Source organism: Callithrix jacchus, chromosome 22, assembly GCF_049354715.1.
Source record: "Callithrix jacchus isolate 240 chromosome 22, calJac240_pri, whole genome shotgun sequence".
In the NCBI taxonomy this organism is placed as follows: domain Eukaryota; kingdom Metazoa; phylum Chordata; class Mammalia; order Primates; family Cebidae; genus Callithrix; species Callithrix jacchus.
The window spans coordinates 48,352,158-48,369,832 of NC_133523.1; the positions used below are offsets into that span (position 1 = coordinate 48,352,158).

Sequence of the window (17,675 nt, forward strand, 5' to 3'; positions counted from 1 at the left end):
GCGTCCTGCGGCCAGCCACCATGTGGGGCCCAGTTTCCCTGTTCTGAAACCAAAAAGGACGCAGGGGTCACCACAGCGGGAAGGTGGTGACGTCAGAGTCCAGCTAGTGCCACTTGTTGAGTGTGAGTAGCCCCGCCATCCCCTCATTTGGGAAAAGGGGATCCTTAGGCTGGAGGACTCTGCGAGCCTGGGCGCCCCGTGGGTGGAATGGGGGGGTCGGGCGCCGCTGGGCTGGAGGATGCTGAGCGCGGCCCGCTCCTCCCGCGAAGGCCCCGGCACCGCGGAGAATCCACCCGCTGGCATCGCCGCCTGCGCTCAGGTTGCTCGGCAACGAGGGCACGTGGGGCGGGCACCCGCGCTGGTGCCCGCCCGCCGCCCGTCTCCTGCGGGCGCCCGCTCCCGTGTTTCCCCAGGTCCCCTTTCCCGCTGCTCCTTCTCTAGGGTAGGAGAAGTCACCTCCCCGGCCCTCCGCAGGGTCACCGTTCGGCTCCCCACGCCCGCGCTCCGGGGAGCTTAGCAACGGTTGCTACGGCCGGGAGCAGGCGCCGCGCCCCCGCGGGTGGCGTCACTTCCGCCGGCGACCCCTTTCCCGATCCGCTCCGGGAGCCTGGTCAAAGGACCAAAGCGACCCACGCAGGTGCTGGCGGGTCCTTGTTCTCGTAGCGCGGGACGGGGACGACTGTGGGGAGGGAGCGCTGGGGGCCGGGGCGGAGCCAGCGTGGTCCGTCCTCCGGCCTGTGTATGCCTAGGAAGGAGCCCCGTGCTGCAGTGTTGGCGTCCACAGCGCGTTTAGGGGTAGATCGCTGAATAATTCGCGGGAGGGGAGATCCCGGGAGACTCTAGCGAGGTCGCTGAGTATTGTTGGGGGGCGCCTGTCCTACCGAGGTCCTCGCTTTGGGCCCCGAGGGTTCTGCGTCCTCATCTGGGAAGGGCTGCTGCTGCTGCTCCCCACCCCGCGGGGGGCTTTGGGGACAGAGGTGCCCCCCTGACGCCGACCTACTTGTGTTCTCACCAGGTACACGAGCCAGCTCTCTTCTGGGGGGCGGGGGCCTGGGGGCTGCCATGGCCTCCAGCCACCTGTCAGTGCGGGAGATGAGGGAAGATGAGAAGCCCCTGGTGCTGGAGATGCTGAAGGTGAGAGGCAGGGCCCCAGGGAGTGGCTGCAGCCGGGCATTGCAAGTGGGTTCAGCCGCTCCCTTCCATCCACCTGAGCCAGCCTGGACCCCGGAGCGGGATCTTTTCCTCCTGAACCTCAGTCGGCTCCCAGCTGGAAGTGCTGCTGAAAACCACAGCAGGTGTGGCAGCTGAGGGCTCACCCCCTGGGCCCTAGTGGGGCCCCAGCCCCGACGCGCTCCCTGGTCTCCCACCTCCAGTCAGCCCTGCACACCAGCGCAAGAGCCATTTCTGTGCCTCCGACCCCAGCTCTTGAAAGCACAGTCCAGCGTCCCAGCCTAGCCCAGCAGTCCCCTCCAGCCTCCACTCCAGCCTGGGCAATGCTCCCTGTCCTTACTTCCCTGGCACCTCACTGTGGCACCACCTCTGAATTGGGTGCCCCCACAGTCCTAATTGACTCTGCCATCCATCATTCATTCATTCACTCCGTACCCAGTGTGCCACACTGCTGATCATCACACCATGCTGCCTTCCCCTCCCATTTGGGAGCCCCCACCCCGCTCCGGGCAGGGTCCACCCCTCCTCTCCTGTCCAGGAGGCCCTAGTGTTTCGGATGGCTGAGCCACCCCTCCTGCCCACAGGCCGGCGTGAAGGACACTGAGAACCGCGTGGCCCTCCATGCCCTGACACGGCCACCAGCCCTGCTCCTCCTGGCGGCAGCCAGCAGCGGCCTGCGCTTTGTCCTGGCTTCCTTTGCCCTGGCCCTCCTCCTGCCGGTGTTCCTGGCTGTGGCTGCTGTGAAGCTGGGCCTGCGGGCCCGATGGGGCTCACTGCCTCCCCCAGGTGGCTTGGGGGGCCCCTGGGTGGCAGTGCGGGGCTCTGGCGATGTATGTGGGGTCCTGGCCCTGGCCCCTGGCACCAATGCAGGGGACGGGGCCCGGGTCACCCGCCTCTCTGTCTCTCGCTGGCACCGCCGCCGGGGAGTGGGCAGGAGGCTGCTGGCCTTTGCGGAGGCCCGGGCTAGGGCCTGGGCTGGGGGCATGGGGGAGACCCGGGCTAGGCTCGTGGTCCCCGTGGCTGTGGCCACCTGGGGTGTGGCGGGGATGCTGGAGGGCTGTGGCTACCAGGCTGAGGGCGGCTGGGGCTGCCTAGGCTACACACTGGTGAGGGAGTTCAGCAAAGACCTGTGAAGCTACAGACCGCCAGCCAGGGCAGGGAAGGAGGGAGGGGCACCAGCCCCTGATGAGCACCTACTGTGTGCAGGTACTTGTACATCCACTCCCTCGGTGTGTCCTCATCCACCCAGGGCCCAGAAGCAGAGGCCTGCTGAGGGGAGGAGCCTGGCCTCCGCCCACCAGCCGGCAGTGTGAAGTCTGCAGTGTTTGAGCTTCTCAGAGTGGAATGACTCCTTTCCCTCCCTGGTCTCGAGGTCAGCCTCTCCAACCCCTACCTCAGCTCCGTCTGCACTGAGAAATCTCCTTGGTCGATGTGTCTGCAAAGCCAGTGCTGTCTGTGCCACAGGCCTGGGAGAGCTATCTGGGGAGGGGGAGAGGAGGCCGAGCAGAATATGCCCCAGAGTTAGGATTTGTGACTCCGCCTCCCTGGACCCGGAGTGGGTTAGATGCCTGTCCTTGGAGGGGACCAGGTGGACTGCTTAGGGGTGGAAGTGCACAGGGCTGCCAGGCCTGGCCCCTCTCTGGAAAGGTGTAGAGCTGAGACGGCAGCTCTGGCTCTCCCTCCAGACCCGTCTGGTTTTCTACACCATTTGCTAATAAAGCCTGAAACCGCTGTGTGCCTGTCTCATCTCTGATGCCTTTTCCAGACTGTCTCCGGACATCCCCGCCCACTTCGGTCTGGCCCCTCCTTTCCCCAGTTGACATTAATTGTTGGGGGGGCGGTGCTGGACTGGGAGAACAGGAGACTGTGAGCTCAGGGGCAGCCCTGGGCCCTGCCAGCCCTTCTGAGTCACACTCCCCATTACCAAATTTTTTCCGCCTCACAGCTGCCTGGTGTGAAGGGAGTGGGGTGTGTGTGTGTGTGTAGCCCTTCCCCCTCACAAGCCTTGACCTTGGGCTGCTTATCTCCCTACCCCAGCTCCCTCTGGGATAGTGAAGTTCAACCTCTCCTCCCTCAGCTGGGGACAGGGGGCTTCACATTCAGATCCACCAGTGAGGGGCAGGACTGGAGGGTCGGGTTTTTCAGTCTCTTCCTCATCCGGGAAGTCCCTCCTGGTGTCTGGCTGCAAAGCTTGCTGCAGCACCAAGAGTCCCAGGTCTGCCCAGCCCCCAACCCGAGCAGTGGTCTCACCGTATTTCCCTGACCAGATGAGAGGAGGCAGCAGGTGGGCGCCCTCTCCCGCTCACACTGGCCCCCGACACACAATCCCTGCCCTTCGCCTTCCTGCAGCCGGCCACCCCCTAAGCATCTCAGCGCAGTGCTTCGCTGGCTGGAGCCTGCTTGGCCGTCATCTTCTCCCGTGTGGGTGTCTGCAGTTGGACACCCTCCCTCCCGCCCGCCACCCCCCTCCCCCAATGCCTCAGCCGCCGGCCAGCCCCCTCTAGCCCGCCCTGTCCCCTGCCGCCTCCCTGCAGCCTCTTTCTTCTTCCTGGCAAAGCGTCCAGCCCTGCCTGCTCCTCCTCGGGCCTGGGCGCCTCCGGCAGGCGCTCCCTCCCTCCCCCTCTCCCCAGCTGCCTCCTCCTCTCCTCTCCCGTTCTCCTTCCCCTTTCACCCCATCCCCTGTCCTGGCTGCAAACATGAGGGTCTTGGCCTGCCTCCTTGGTGAGTGATCCCTTCTCCTTGGGGACTCAGAGGGCCTAGGCCCCCAGCTCTGACCTCTTAGCTTATCCAGTTTAAGGACTCAAACTTCCGGGACTGGTCCCTGGTGCTTGGGGTACCCTGACATCCCTTCTGAGGCTCCCTGCCTGCTCAGTCCAGCCTTCTGCCAGCCCAGAAACCCAAGGGATCTGCCCCCTGCCCTACCCCAGCCCTGACCCCGCAGGGGATCTCCCAGACATCTGACCTTTAGCTAAGACCATGTGGGAACACCAAAGCCATGGTTCCTAGCCCTGATTCAGGGGCCAGGCAGCTGCAGCCCCACCCACCAGCCTGAGAGACCCAAGTCTCATCCAGGCCCTCTGTCCAGAGTCCTGCCTCCCAGCCATGGGGTTCCTGGTTCAGGAGAGAGAGAGAGAGAGAGAGAGAGAGAGAGAGAGAGAGAGAGAGAGAGAGAGAGAGAGAGAGAGAGAGAGAGAGAGAGAGAGAGAGAGAGAGTGTGTGTGTGTGTGTGTGTGTGTGTGTGTTGGGGTATTCAAGATGAGGGGCCTGTGCTAGAGAAAGGAACATCCCCGGCCTGCCCCTCACTTTGCCCCACTCTCCACCCTCCCTTACAGCGGCACTGGTGGGGATCCAGGCTGTTGGTAAGTGCCCCAGAATCCTCCCACCTGCCCCCCCTCCCAGTGCCAGGCCTCCCCCTTCTGCCCATCTAGGCCTGGCTTCACCCCCACCTGAATTCCACTATGACCTTCACCACTGCCTCCCGTTGGGATCCCCCAGGTGTCTGAGTGAATCTCTCTGAGCATCCAGGGGTTCTGGCCCAGGGGTCAGTGAGTAGGGCTGCTAGCTACCGACAGTACCTGCAGGACACGCCCCGCCCCTACAGTCCCCCTGACCCTAGGGCCCCAGGGATGCCCCTCCTCTCCACAGCCATTCCTCCACCCCTCAGATCGGCTACGCCTGGCCGACGGCCCCCATGGGTGCGCTGGCCGCCTGGAGGTCTGGCATGGAGGGCGCTGGGGCACCGTGTGCGACGACGGCTGGGACCTGCGTGACGCCGCCGTGGCCTGCCGGCAGCTGGGCTGCGGAGGGGCATTGGCCGCCCCTGGGGGCGCCTTCTTTGGGGAGGGGGCAGGGCCCGTGTGGCTCAGCGAGCTGGCTTGCCGGGGCTACGAGGGGCAGCTGGGCCTCTGCCACCACCGGGGCTGGAAGGCCCACATCTGCTCCCACGAGGAGGACGCGGGCGTCGTCTGCGCAGGTGAGGGCACCCTGGCTGCTCCTTCAGGGGCAGTTCCTTTGGAGATGACCCAGGGACCCCAAGTCCTGAGCCTCAGCGAGTCTGAGTGTGCAGCAGTCCAGAGACACCCAGCCTCCCATCCCCTCCAGAGCCAGGTGTCTCACTCCCTCTGCCAGGGACCAACTGACCTCTGACCCTACTCTCCTCACCACTTCTGTCTCCCACCCACAGGTCAGCGCGTGGCTAACTCCAGGGACGATTCAGCATCTCCCCTCGATGGGGCTCCCTGGCCAGGGCTGTCTGTGGAGCTGGGCCCCAGCACAGAGGAGACCCCGGTGACACACGGTGAGCCCAGAGGACTGCCGTGCTGCCCCCGCCCAGTGCACCCTCCTATGTCCTCTGAAGGGACAGGGACGGCTGCACTAAGAACTCCCAGGGGACAGACTGTCCCCCCACTCCTGTCTCCTTCATAGCCCAGGGAGTCCTCTGTCACTTCAGACCCTCAGAGAGGGAGGCCCAGCCCCCACGTGGGAGGAAGCATAAGGAGCGAAGTTCCTGACTCCTGGCTGTCTCCCCTCCCAGCCCCTCGCCCAGCTGGGAACCCCCAGAACGCCTCCCGGAAGAAAAGCCCCCGGCCCAAGCAGGCCAAGTCCACCCGGGCCCCTCTGCTGACAACTGGAGCCCCCCGCCAAGGTGAGCTCCCTGAAGGCTCCCCCGACCCCAAACCTGGATGCGGTGAGGCCTGGGGCCCAGACGAACTGAGGACCTGCGGGTGCCCTCTCCTTAGCTGAGGTCCTGGAAGGATCCCAGTGTTTACCTCGTCCCTCCTGGGATTTAAAAGCCAGGCCTGGTGTCCCCTCTTCCTGCCCTGTCGGGAGGTGTCCTGGCCCACTGAGGTTGTGGACTCTCCCCTTAACGGCTGCTGGCGGGCAGATCTCAGGCCTGTTTTCCCAGGTGAAGACCAACGGAGGGGTGTTTGAATCATTTCTCACCAGCCACCTGTCCCCTCCCTGTTCACCCCACAGAGCGGCTGCGCCTGGTCTCTGGCCCCCACAGGTGTGCCGGCCGCCTGGAAGTCTGGCATGGTGGGCGCTGGGGCACCGTATGTGATGACGGCTGGGACCTGCGAGACGCCACCGTGGCCTGCCGGGAGCTGGGCTGTGGGGGGGCGCTGGCTGCCCCTGGTGGTGCCAGATTTGGGCCTGGCACAGGGCCAGTATGGATGGATGACGTGGGGTGTGGAGGAGGAGAGCAGGCCCTCCGAGACTGCCCCCGGAGCCCCTGGGGCCGAAGCAACTGTGACCACAGCGAGGATGCTGGGCTGGTCTGCACCGGTATGTTGGGGCTGGGGCCTCAGCCCCAGCTCCCTCTTTCCCCTCCAGGAAGCTGCAGAGGGTCTGCTCCAGGTCTGCTCCTGCTCGCTTGCTCTCTGCTCGCCATGCTCTCCAGCCCTCCTTCCTCAGCTCCTGCTGTTCTCCTTGCCAGGAGCAGGCGGAGCAGGCTTGAGGCTTGGGCTACCACTCATCCCTGTCCCAGGGCCCAGGCCAATGACTATTTGTGTAAGCCTCAGTTTCCCTGAAGGAGTAATGGAGCTAAGAATACCTGCCTCAGGCTTGAGCCAAGTCCTGGAATGCAAGAAGCCCTTCCTGCCCTCTGCCACTGGCTGCCCATGGCAGGGGACCCTCTCCCAGAGCCCTTGTCTCTGTGGGCCAACCTCTGCTCCCCCATCCTCAAGGGAGCTGGTAGGCAGTGACTTGGGGGGCATGGAGGGAGACTGAGGCAGGGTGGAGGCACCCATGGGTGAGCCTCTACCTCACCTCATACACACTCCCTCAGCATGGGGGTCTAGCTGTCTCCCGGGGGTCCCTCCCTTCTCCCATCCACCTTGGACCTGGGATAGAACCCAGCAGATGGCTGTGGGGGAGGAGTTGGGTGAGAGCTCAGGGGCTCCCTCCCTCCTTCTTGCCTCCCTTCCTCCCTCTCTTTCCCTTTGTCTTTCCTTTCTTTCCTTCCACAAATATTTACACACCACCATGGCAGGGCCTGGAAACCGCAGGAGAAAGGGCCAGTGCCCGCCCTGCTGGACTGCTCAGTCCATTGACTGTAGGGGGCTGGCAGACGGAGGGCAGCCACCTGGCGTTTCATCTGTGCCGGTGAGGGGACAGTACAGGGGCTGCAGGCAAAGCTGGGTGCCTGCCCAGGAGGGGTAAGAAACACTGACCTCGGTGGATGTCCAGGGGGAAGAGAGGAGAGAAAGAGGCTGACCTGAGTCCCTGCTGTGTGCTGGGCCCTGTGCTACTTCACCTGTGGCTGCTCTGAGCCTCACACAGCCTCGACGGGGAGGATCCTCATCCCTCTCTTCACAGATCTGGGACTGAGGCTCAGAGAGGTGACAAAATGGCTCAAGATCCATGTGCCTAGTCAGTCCCAGCCCCAACTCCTGACCCTTCTGGGTCTGTGGAAACCCATGCCCCCCACACCTGTGCGACCGCACAGTCGGCCATAGGGACGTGGTGGGGATGGAGACTGGGACACAGAGGTCAGAGTGGGAGTGAGGAGCAGAGAAAACTTGTGCGGGGTGGGAATGGCACCTTTGTGTGCCTAGTGCACGAGATGTGGGGCAGAAATGGGGCCTTCAGAGCAGAGCTCATTGAAGTTGAGGCCCTAGAGAGAAGGTCAAGTTGCCAAGAAAGGAAACGAATGAACCACTGAGGCGTCTGGTGAAGCCGGGAGCTTCGCCAGCATCTCATTTAATTCTCATTGCCTCCCTAGGAGGGAGACGCTCCCCTTCCCTGTCTGCAGATGAGGAAAAGCAGACAGGTGTGTTAGGCTCCTCCTTAGTTCTGTTCTCATCTCTAGAACAGTGACAGAGAGAGGGACACCACAATCCTCCAGTGGTGATTCAACCCTTACCCCAACAGAAATGTACCTTAACAGCCAGGCATGGCTTCAGGCTCACACCTGTAACCCAAGTGCTTTGGGAGGGTTTCTCAAGGCCAGGAATTCAAGACTAGTCTGGGCAACAGAGTGAGTGAGACCTTTCTCTAAAAAATATAAAATAAAAAAAAATAGCTGGGCATGGTGGCACATGCCTGTAGTCCCAGCTACTTGAGAGAGGCTGAGATGGGGAGCGTCCCTTGGGTCCAAGAGGTTGAGGTTGCAGTGAGACAAGATTGCATCACTGCACTCCAGCCTGGGTGACATAGTGAGATCCCCTCTCCCCAAAAATAAAAAAATAAAATGTATCCTATGCACCTGAAGACCAGCAAGAGGTTAGTATCTAGACTAGTGATTCTCAACTGGGGAGGGAGTGAGGGCTTTTTCAACCCCTTCCTCCGCAAAGGACATCAGCCAATTTCTGGAGATGTTTTTGGTTGTCGCAGCTCGGGGAGGGATTGCTACTGGCATGTGGTGGGTAGAGGGTGCTGCACAGAACAGCCCCATGATAAAGGAGGATGCCCAGTGCCAGTGATGCTGAGATTTGGAAATCCAGGTCTCTAGGACCTGGGGGGCCAGGCATGGGAGGTGGATCCAGGGGACCAGAGCCAGAGCTCCCAGCATCCCTCCCCACCTCCTTCCCTGAGACAAGGAATGTGGGGGATGCAGCAGAGTTGGACTCTGGGCCAAAGACTTCCTGTCTTGGAGCCTTTTCCTCATTTGCATAGTGAAGATGGAATATCTGTTTCCCAGAGTCATCTTGGGGTTGCAGCCTGGCCCAAGCATGACTTAGTCCTGGCTCATCCATCCTCGTTTTCTGGCTCTGTGATCCCTTTCCCACTCTTCAGGCCCGGCACCTCGGCTGCGCTTGGCTGATGGCCCCCACGGTTGCGCTGGCCGCCTGGAGGTCTGGCACGGAGGGCGCTGGGGGTCAGTGTGTGACGACGCCTGGGACCTGCGAGACGCTGCTGTGGCCTGCCGGGAGCTAGGCTGTGGGGGGGCGCTGGCCGCCCCCGGGGGTGCCTTCTTTGGGGAGGGGGCTGGACCCATCATCCTGGATGACCTCCGGTGTCGGGGAAACGAGACGGCCTTGCGATTCTGCCCAGCTCGGCCCTGGGGCCAGCATGACTGTCACCACCGAGAGGACGCCGGGGCTGTGTGTGATGGTGAGGGGGCTGTGGTGGAGGACCGGGAGGTGGGCGTGGTGGTGCTTGGAGTGGAGGGGCAAGTTGGGGGGTCCCTATGTGCCCTTCCTGCCCTCTGAACTTTCCACTCCCCATCTTATTACCCTCTAAATCCTCACCATGCGCCAGTGGTTCTCAGCTGGGGGTGGCTTTGCCCCCAAGGGGACATTGGACAGTATCTGGAAACATTCTTGATGGTCACAGCTGGGGGCGGGGGTGTTGCCCAACACCCTGCAGTGCACAGGATGGCCCCATGGCTGAGAACAGTCCAGCCCAAAATAGAAACAGCCAAGGGTGAGCCTCAGCCCTGTGGCAGCCCTGGCTGGCCCTGCCTTCCGTCCCCAGCGGAAGCCAGTCTTTTTCTCTCTATGAGGTTTCCTCCCTTTCTCTGTCACTCCTAAGCTACCATACCCTCTGCTCTCTCTTGCTCCCCATTCACACACCCGCTTCCCAGGCCAGGGAGGTGGAAAGCTTGGGCTGTGTCTAGGGAGGAGGTTGGGCAGGAAGAGATCTCTGCATGCAGCTGAGAGGACTGAGGAAGGATGACACAGGAGGAGGGGGTGCCAGCTCTGGGATGGAGGGGGTGTGTGGGTGGCAGTCACCTTCCCCCCTCTCCACAGGCATGCCTCTGGGCTATGTCCCTCCCACGGTCCCTACTGTGACCAGGAACGACTCCATACCCAGGGAGGCTGCCTCCAGGCCCCCGTCCACCATGACAAGCCAGGCTGCAGGGACAGCAGGCGTTTCACCTCCTCTAGCCTCCCCTACTGTCCCTTGGGAGCCTGGACCAGAAGCCGGTGAGTCACTCCATGCTCCCCAAGAAAACAGAGTCTTCCCTTCTGTGTCCTTCCCTAGGTCTGAGACTGTTTCATGAGGGAGCTCTTGCAAAGAGAAAGGTGGAGAACAGGGGCACAGGGGCCTCGCCCAGGACACACAGCTGAGTTTAATGCATTGCTGTCACATCTGGAAGCATGTGATAATTTTTGAACAGGGGTCCTGCCTTTCATCATTTACTGAGGCCCCCAAATTCTGGAGCCAGTCCTGGATAAGAGACAGATGGTGGGCTGAGACTCTGCTCTGTTCCTGAGCTCCATGGTGTGGCTGTGGGGTCTGTCATGGGGTACTCTGGCCAGCTTCAAGGAACAGCCCTGCTCAAACATTTGCTTTCCAGAGTCTCTGGTTCTTTAGCAAATGTGATCAATGGTTCTGCCTGCCTCACTCAGCCTGGAGTGCAGTGGTGTGATCACGGCTCACTGAAGCCTCAAGCCTCAACCTGCAGGCTCAAGTGATCCTTCCTCCCCCCTCAGCTTCCCGAGTAGCTGGGACTACTAATTTTTTGTACTTTTTGCAAAGACAAGGTTTTCCATGTTGCCCAGGCTGGTCTTGAACTCCTGAGCCCAAGCATCTGCCCATTTCAGCCTCCCAAAGTGCTGGGATTAGAGGTATAAACCACTGCACCTGGCCTCTTTCATGAGTATTGAAAGGACCATTGTTTTAAAATATAGGTCTTATTATTACCCAGGTATGGTGAAGCCAAGAGATCAGGAGATGACAGCCACTAAAAAGATTGTTACTCATGGTTCCCAAGAGGAGGCCCATGCCAAACGTGGCCACATAGGGAAGCACCAGGGCCAGTCAGGAGGTAGAGGGAGTGAGGGGAAGCATGGATGGGAAACTTTATTATTATATATTTGTATATTTATTGAGAGGCAGGGTCTTGTTTGCTTAGGCTGGAGTACAGTGGTGCAATCATAGCTCACTGCAGCCTCCAATTCCTGGGCTCAAGTGATCCCCCCACCTCCACCTCCTGGGTAACTAAGACTACAGCTGCATGCCACCGTGCCTGTCTAATTTTTTTTTTTTTTTGTAGAGACAGAGCCTCACTATTGTCCAGGTTGGTATCAAACTCCTGGCTTCAAGTGATCCTCCTGTCTTAGCGTCCTGGAGTGCTGGGATTACAGGCATAAGCCACCACGCCCAGCCAGGTACAGGAGTCTTGATTGTTTTTTTGCAGGAAGGAATAGGTGAAACAGGGGAAGCAGGCTTAGAATTGGCTAGTTTGAATAATTTCAGTAGGTGATGGTCAGAAGGTTGTCCTTAGTTGTCTGGTGCTTGGCCCTGGGGCAGAGGACAGGTGTGTAGTGGCCCAGGTGTGAGAGCCCAGTGGAGGGGCAGTTGGTGTGTGCGCTCTGGAGAGCATAGTTTGTGCACAGAAGGTATGCTCAAGGCATTTACTGGCTCTAGGAATTAGCTGACCCTGGGAGAGGCAGTCCCTCAGCATCAGGAAAGCCCCAAGATGTCAAAGCATCAGAAACACAGAAAATAAAAAGTCGTGAACAAAGCTGTCTCCTCAAGATGGGAAAGAGCTGAACAAAAGCAGCAACTTGTTTTCACTATGATCACTATTCCCAGAGGCCCTTACCCCTTTTCTTGAATAATAATATCAACTAACACTGACAGAGCATGCACTGGCTCCTGGAGACTGATACTGTTCCGTTCTCTGTCAATCAGGTGATGTGTACAGTCACTGTGCTGTGGGTACTGAGGTCTCCATGTTACTGATGAGGCAGCACAGCTGAGAAATGGAAGAGCCAGGATTCAAGCAGAAAACTTGTTCCAAGGCTCACAATGGTTTTTTTTTTTTTTTTTGATTGTGTTAAAACATACATGACATACATAAAATACCATTTTTACCGGTCTTTTTTTTTTTTTTTTTTTAAAGAGGGTCTCGCTCCGTCACCCAGGCTGGGTGCGATCTCAGTTCACTGCAACCTCTGCCTTCCAGGTTCAAGCGATTCTCCTGCCTCAGCCTCCCAAGCATCTGGGATTACAAATGCTCACCACCACACCCAGCTAATTTTTATATTTTTAATAGAGATGGCATTTCGCCATGTTGACAAGACTGGTCTCGAACTCCTGACCTCAAGTAATCCACCTGCTTCGGCCTCCCAAAGTGCTAGGATTACAGGTGTGAGGCACCATGCCTGGCCTTAATCAGTCTTAAGAGCATAATTCAGTGGCATTAATTACATTCACGTTACTATGCAACTATCACCACTATCCATCTCCAGTACCTATGTTTTCATCTCAAGCAGAAACCTCATACCTATTAAACATGAATTCCTCCCTCTCTGCAGCATCCCACAATCCCCATTCTTCTTTCTCAATTTATGAATGTGTCTCCTCTAGGTACCTCATATGAGTGGGAATCATACTCTTTTGTGACTAGCTTATTTTACATGGGATAATGTCTTCAAGGCTCATCCATGTTGTAGGATGTGTCAAAGTTTTCTTCTTTTTTAAGGCTAAATAATACCCCACTGTATGTGTATACCGCATTTTGTTTATCCATGCATCTGCTGATGGACAGACACTTGGGTTGTTTCCACCTTTCAGCTATAGTTAATAATGCTGTTATGAGCTTGGGTGTACAAATATCCATTAGAGTTTCTGCTTTCAGTTCTTTTGGGTGTATACCTGGGCCATATGGTAACTTGTTGAGGAATTGCCAAACTGCTTTCACAGGGCCTGCATTCTTAACCACTTTTCCATGCTCAAGTGTCCTTCAACTGAAAAAAGGGCTACTGTCTGTTCCCTTCCTTCTGCCTCAGCCCTTCTGATCAAGAAACCTTCCACTGGCTGGGGATGGTGGTTCATGCCTGTAATCTCAGCATTTTGGGAGGCTGAGGCAAGAGGATCACTAGAGCCAGGAGGTGGAGGCTGCAGTGAGTTGTGATTGTACCACTGCACTCCAGCCTAGAGACAGAGTGAGACTCTGTCTTTAAAAAAAGAAAAAAGAGAGAGAAATCTTCTTCCACCCTCCCACCCCCCAAGAAGGGAAGGAGCATGTCAAAAGCTGCCTTCTAAGGAAGCATCTCCAAGATGAGGCAGACTATCTTTCTCTGTGCCCCTCTTAGCTGCTCCTCATTAAAGCTTCTATCCCCTCCACCCTACTGACCTGCCTTCCCCTAGAAGAGGCTTTCTTTTCAATTTCTCCCAGTCCATTCGGAGTCTTTGCTGATTTGGGAATAAGCATTCTGAAGGACAGAGTTGACTCTTTCATTTCCTTGCTTTGGTGCTCTGAGTGTTTCAGAGGTTCCCCACCATGGATACGATAAAGTCTCATTTTCTTGGCAGAGAATTCAGGGTCCTTTATGATCTTCACATCCCCAGGTTTTAGCCAAATCCAATGACCTGCTGTTCCTAAACACACCACACTGTTCCTTGTCCTGGGCCTGGCAGGTGCTGGGCCATTTACTTAGGTACAGAACCTGTGTTAGTTTGCTAGGGCAGCTCTAACAAGGTACCACAGACTGCGTGGCTTAGACAGCAGACGTTTATTTATTCTTCATGTTTTAAAACTTCTGGTTCAAAATATTTTACATGCGCCCCCTCACCTTTTTTTTTTTTTTTTTTTTTTGGCAGAGATTCACTCTTGTTGCCCAAGCTGGAGTGCAGTGGCGTGATCTCAGCTCATTGCAACCTCTGTCACCTGGGTTCATGCAAGTCTCCTGCCTCAGTTTCCCAAGTGGCTGGGATTACAGGCATCTGCCACTGCGCTCGGCTAATCTTTTGTGTTTTTAGTAGAAACAGGGTTTCATCATGTTGGCCAGGCTGGTCTCTAACTCCTGGCCTCAGGTGATCCACCCACCTCAGCTTCCCAAAGTGTTGGGATTAGAGGCATGAGCCACCATGCCTGGCCACACGTCCCATTTTTTAACTTGTTTGTTGGTGTACCAGAGTTTTGCTAGTTCAAAATGAAAAAGATCTTTCCTATTATGACACAGGCATTAGTAAAGTTTTCCTTTTAGATGGAACTCAGTAACTTGTCTCCTCTGTATCTTCTGGGTATTTCTTAAATTTCCTCAGTATCTGGGTCCAGTCTCTGCTCATGTCTTAGATTTCAAGGCATCTTGCTTTTAGATCTGTCAAAGTTGCCTGTCTCGAGAACATAGAGATGATTATAGATGGGATTCTGGTATCACAGACTCAGAGAAGGTGGCTGTACCACGGCCTGCATATAACGGAGTGAGGCGTTTACGCCCACAGAATGTGCACTGTTTTCTGAAGAGGAGTTCATTTTCCAGGCTAGTCTCACAGGACTCCTGACACCTGGAACATCGTTGGTCAACCGCAGAAATGTACTGTCTCACAATTCTGGAGAGTGGAAATCCAAGATTAAGGTGTTGGCAGGGCTGGTTCCTTGTGAGAGCTGAGAGAGAAGCTACCCCAGGCTTCTTACTCACGTTCCAGAGGTTTGCTGGCAGCCTGGGTTTGTAGACGCATCATCTAGGCCAGGCTCAAATATTCCCCCTTGGGGGAGTCATCCTCCTTGGGCTGGGCAAAGATTAAGAGGACTGTTGGCTCTGGGCTGCATGGGGCCAGGTCTACAGTAGCTGCTGGAGAAATAGTTACTGAACAATTGCAATAGGCCCCTTGATACTGGCTTCTGAGCATCTCCTTGACAGCCCCTCAAGGGCCTGAGGGATCCAGGTCGGAGATATTCCTGCTGTGGATAACTCCGAGAGGGCCGGTGGGAACTAGACAGGCTTAGGGAATCCTGAACTCATGTCACTGCTTCCTGTCTAGCCCAGCACACCTTTTTCCTTCTGTCTGAATTCTCATCTGCTCCCTTTTTATTTTTTGACATTCTGTCGCCAGGCTTGAGTGTAGTGGTATGATCTCGGCTCACTGCAACCTCAGCCTCCTGGGTTTAAGCGATTCTCCTGCCTCAGCCTCCTGAGTAGTTGGGATTACAGACACGTGCCACCACCCTCAGCTAATTTTTGTATTTTTAGTAGAGAAAGAGTTTCTCCATGTTGGCCAGGCTGGTTTCCAATTCCTGACCTCAAACAATACACCCGCCTTGGCTTCCAGAAGTGCTGAGATTACAGGCGTGAGCCACCATGCCTGGTCTGCTGCTCTGTCTTTTGAAGGACTTCCTCTGAGAAGGCTTCACGGGCTTCCCCAGACAGAATTTTTCTCACCTTCCCTTCATTGTGTTTCTGCCTTTAGCTCACTGAGTTGTAATGAAGTGTGTGCATAGTCCTTTCCCTAAAGACAGAGCTTTTCAAAGCAGAGGCTGTGCCTGACTGGTAAACAACAACAAAACACCTGATTATCCCTGTGGTCTAGTGGTTAGGAAAATAAAATCTAGAAAAGAAGAAAAACCCTTATTAACCCAATAATGAGAGAAAATTAAGGGTGGTGAACAGTTGCATGGAAAAAGACTCTTATTATTTTAATTGAGGTGAAATTCATATAACATAAGTCAACCAGTTTAAGTATACAACTCAAGTGGCATTTATACATTTAAAATGCTGTACAACCACTGCTATTTGACCACTGTGAATGGTGCTGCTCTGAACATTCACATACCGGTATCTGTCTGAATACCTGTTCTCAGTTTATTTTGGGTATATCCCTAGCAGTAGACTTTCTAGATTATATGGTAATTCCGTGTATAGTTCTTTGAGGGTCCCTCAAACTCTGCCTGACTCTTTAGCCCTTGTGCCTATTGCAGAAAATGGCATAAGAAAGGCCTCACTAAATACTTGCTCCCTGGAAGGGAGGATGGATGAATGGAGGGAAGGCCTAGATGGACGAATGGATGAATGCATGGACAGGAAGACAGAGGGAGGGAAAGGTGGATGCAGAGTCAGGAGGCTGGGCGGCTTCCCTGACTGTAATTCTTTGAATCTCTTCTACCCCAGGGTCCCCCCAGCTGCGCCTGGTGGCTGGGCCCAGCAAGTGCTCAGGTCGACTGGAGGTGTGGCATGACCAGCGCTGGGGGACCGTGTGTGATGATAGCTGGGACATGCGGGACTCAGCTGTGGTCTGCCGGGAGCTGGGCTGCGGTGGACCTCGGCAGCCAGACCCTGCTGCTGGCCACTTTGGCTGGGGTGCGGGCCCCATCTGGCTAGATGATGTGGGCTGTGTGGGGACCGAGGCTTCGCTGTCCGACTGCCCTGCTGCTCCCTGGGGAAAGCACAACTGTGCTCACAATGAGGATGTTGGGGTCACCTGCACTGGTAAGGAGGCCCTAGCCATCTCTTGACTCCAGGAGGCTTCCTGAAGGGGGAACAGTAACTAACATGAGCACTAACATTGGGCACTTGCTAAGCCCCAGCCCTGTGCTGGGTGTTTTTCCACATATGGCCACATTCAAATCACATAATAAGTCTAGGGTGGTGTGTGTTATGTCCATTTTACTGAAGCTGAGGCACAGAGAGGTTAGGTAACTTGCTCAAGATCACACCGCAACTAACTGGCAGATGTGGGATTCCCACTCAGAGAAGCTACTGCTTCCTCTTCCTTCCAGGAATGAAGGGAGTCTCTCACTAAGAAGGGAGATTTAGCCTTCCTAAGATGAAAGGAAGAAGGCAGGGCACTGGGAGATGGAGAGAAGCCAAAGCGAGAGCCAGTTAACATAAACTCAGGCAATGCCTATTATTAAATGCCAGATGTTGAGCTCAGCACTGGGTCCTCATGCTGGGTTCATGAACGGAATGCACATGGTCTTGCTCTTTGAATAGCTCATAGCTCATGGAGAGAAAGAAATGCTCTAACAAATCATTGCAAACCTGTATGACTCCTTATAGTTTGGGGTCACCAACACCAGTCTCAGATTCAATAATTTGCTAGAAGAACTCATAGAATCAAAGAATCTGTTACACTCAGGGTTATCATTTATCACAGTGAGAGGATACAGATTAAAATCAGCCAAGGGAAGAGGCACCTGGGGCAGAGCTCAGGAGATACCAGGTGTAAGCTTCCGACTGTCCTGTGCCAGTGGAGTTATGCAGACAGCACCGAATTATCCCAGCAAGGAAGTGGGACAACACACATGAAGAACTGCCAGCTAGGAAAGTTCCCTCGAGCCTTGGCATCCAGAGTGTTTATGGGGGCTCAGCCATGTACATGTGGCTGACCATACATCATGCTGTTAGCACAGGCGATCTGGCATTGCCCAAGTCCCCCAGGGAAACAATCTTATCAGGCAAGATGTTCCAAAGGCTTAGAAGTCATCTCCCAGGGGCCGGGGAAAGAGTAAACCTTTCTTTGGGCAAGGTTAATCCTTAACTGCATATATGTGCTAATCAGAAAAATGGAAGATGGACAGTGGTGTCTCAAAGGATGGAGGCATCACCTCTGCTGGAAGCTAAGGCTCTTCCCTCTGTCCCTCTCTTCCTGATGGCTATGGGGGGACCACAGAAAGATTCTTTTATTTTTTGAGATGGCGTTTCACTCTTGTTGCCCAGGCTGGAGTGCAATGGCAAGATCTTGGCTCACTGCAACCTCCACTTCCCGGGTTCAAGCAATTCTCCTACCTCAGCCTCCTGAGTAGCTGGAACTACAGGCATACACTATCACACCGGCTAATTTTGTATTTTTAGTAGAGATGGCGTTTCTCGATGTTGGTCAGGCTGGTC

General features: G+C 56.2%; 2 protein-coding genes across 11 annotated transcripts in view; both read left to right on the top strand.

The window, feature by feature from the left end:
- The first annotated feature begins 360 nt into the window (after positions 1 to 360).
- Positions 361 to 2,901, top strand: NAT14 (N-acetyltransferase 14 (putative)). Of its 2 annotated transcripts, none has more exons than XM_078360925.1 (3): positions 361 to 637; positions 1,016 to 1,134; positions 1,755 to 2,901. In XM_078360925.1, the coding sequence occupies exons 2-3, from the start codon at positions 1,063 to 1,065 to the stop codon at positions 2,301 to 2,303; spliced, it is 621 nt and encodes a 206-aa protein (XP_078217051.1). In that variant the 5' UTR covers positions 361 to 637; positions 1,016 to 1,062; the 3' UTR covers positions 2,304 to 2,901. The 2 variants fall into 2 exon arrangements, with proteins under 2 accessions (XP_078217051.1, XP_078217052.1); XM_078360926.1 differs by having other exon boundaries at positions 592 to 795.
- An 810-nt stretch (positions 2,902 to 3,711) lies between these two features.
- SSC5D (scavenger receptor cysteine rich family member with 5 domains) overlaps positions 3,712 to 17,675 on the top strand; it is a 33,977-nt gene continuing 20,013 nt past the window's right edge. For 4 of the 9 annotated variants that reach the window (XM_035283476.3, XM_035283477.3, XM_078360908.1 and 1 more), the window contains exons 1-9: positions 3,712 to 3,891; positions 4,503 to 4,529; positions 4,835 to 5,143; positions 5,354 to 5,467; positions 5,705 to 5,815; positions 6,148 to 6,456; positions 8,908 to 9,225; positions 9,864 to 10,040; positions 15,957 to 16,274. In XM_035283476.3, the coding sequence (XP_035139367.1) occupies positions 3,867 to 3,891; positions 4,503 to 4,529; positions 4,835 to 5,143; positions 5,354 to 5,467; positions 5,705 to 5,815; positions 6,148 to 6,456; positions 8,908 to 9,225; positions 9,864 to 10,040; positions 15,957 to 16,274 (1,708 nt within the window). In that variant the 5' untranslated portion in view covers positions 3,712 to 3,866. The remainder of the gene's footprint in view (positions 3,892 to 4,502; positions 4,530 to 4,834; positions 5,144 to 5,353; positions 5,468 to 5,704; positions 5,816 to 6,147; positions 6,457 to 8,907; positions 9,226 to 9,863; positions 10,041 to 15,956; positions 16,275 to 17,675) is intronic. The other 5 variants (XM_035283479.3, XM_035283478.3, XM_054249523.2 and 2 more) reach the window with 5 other exon arrangements.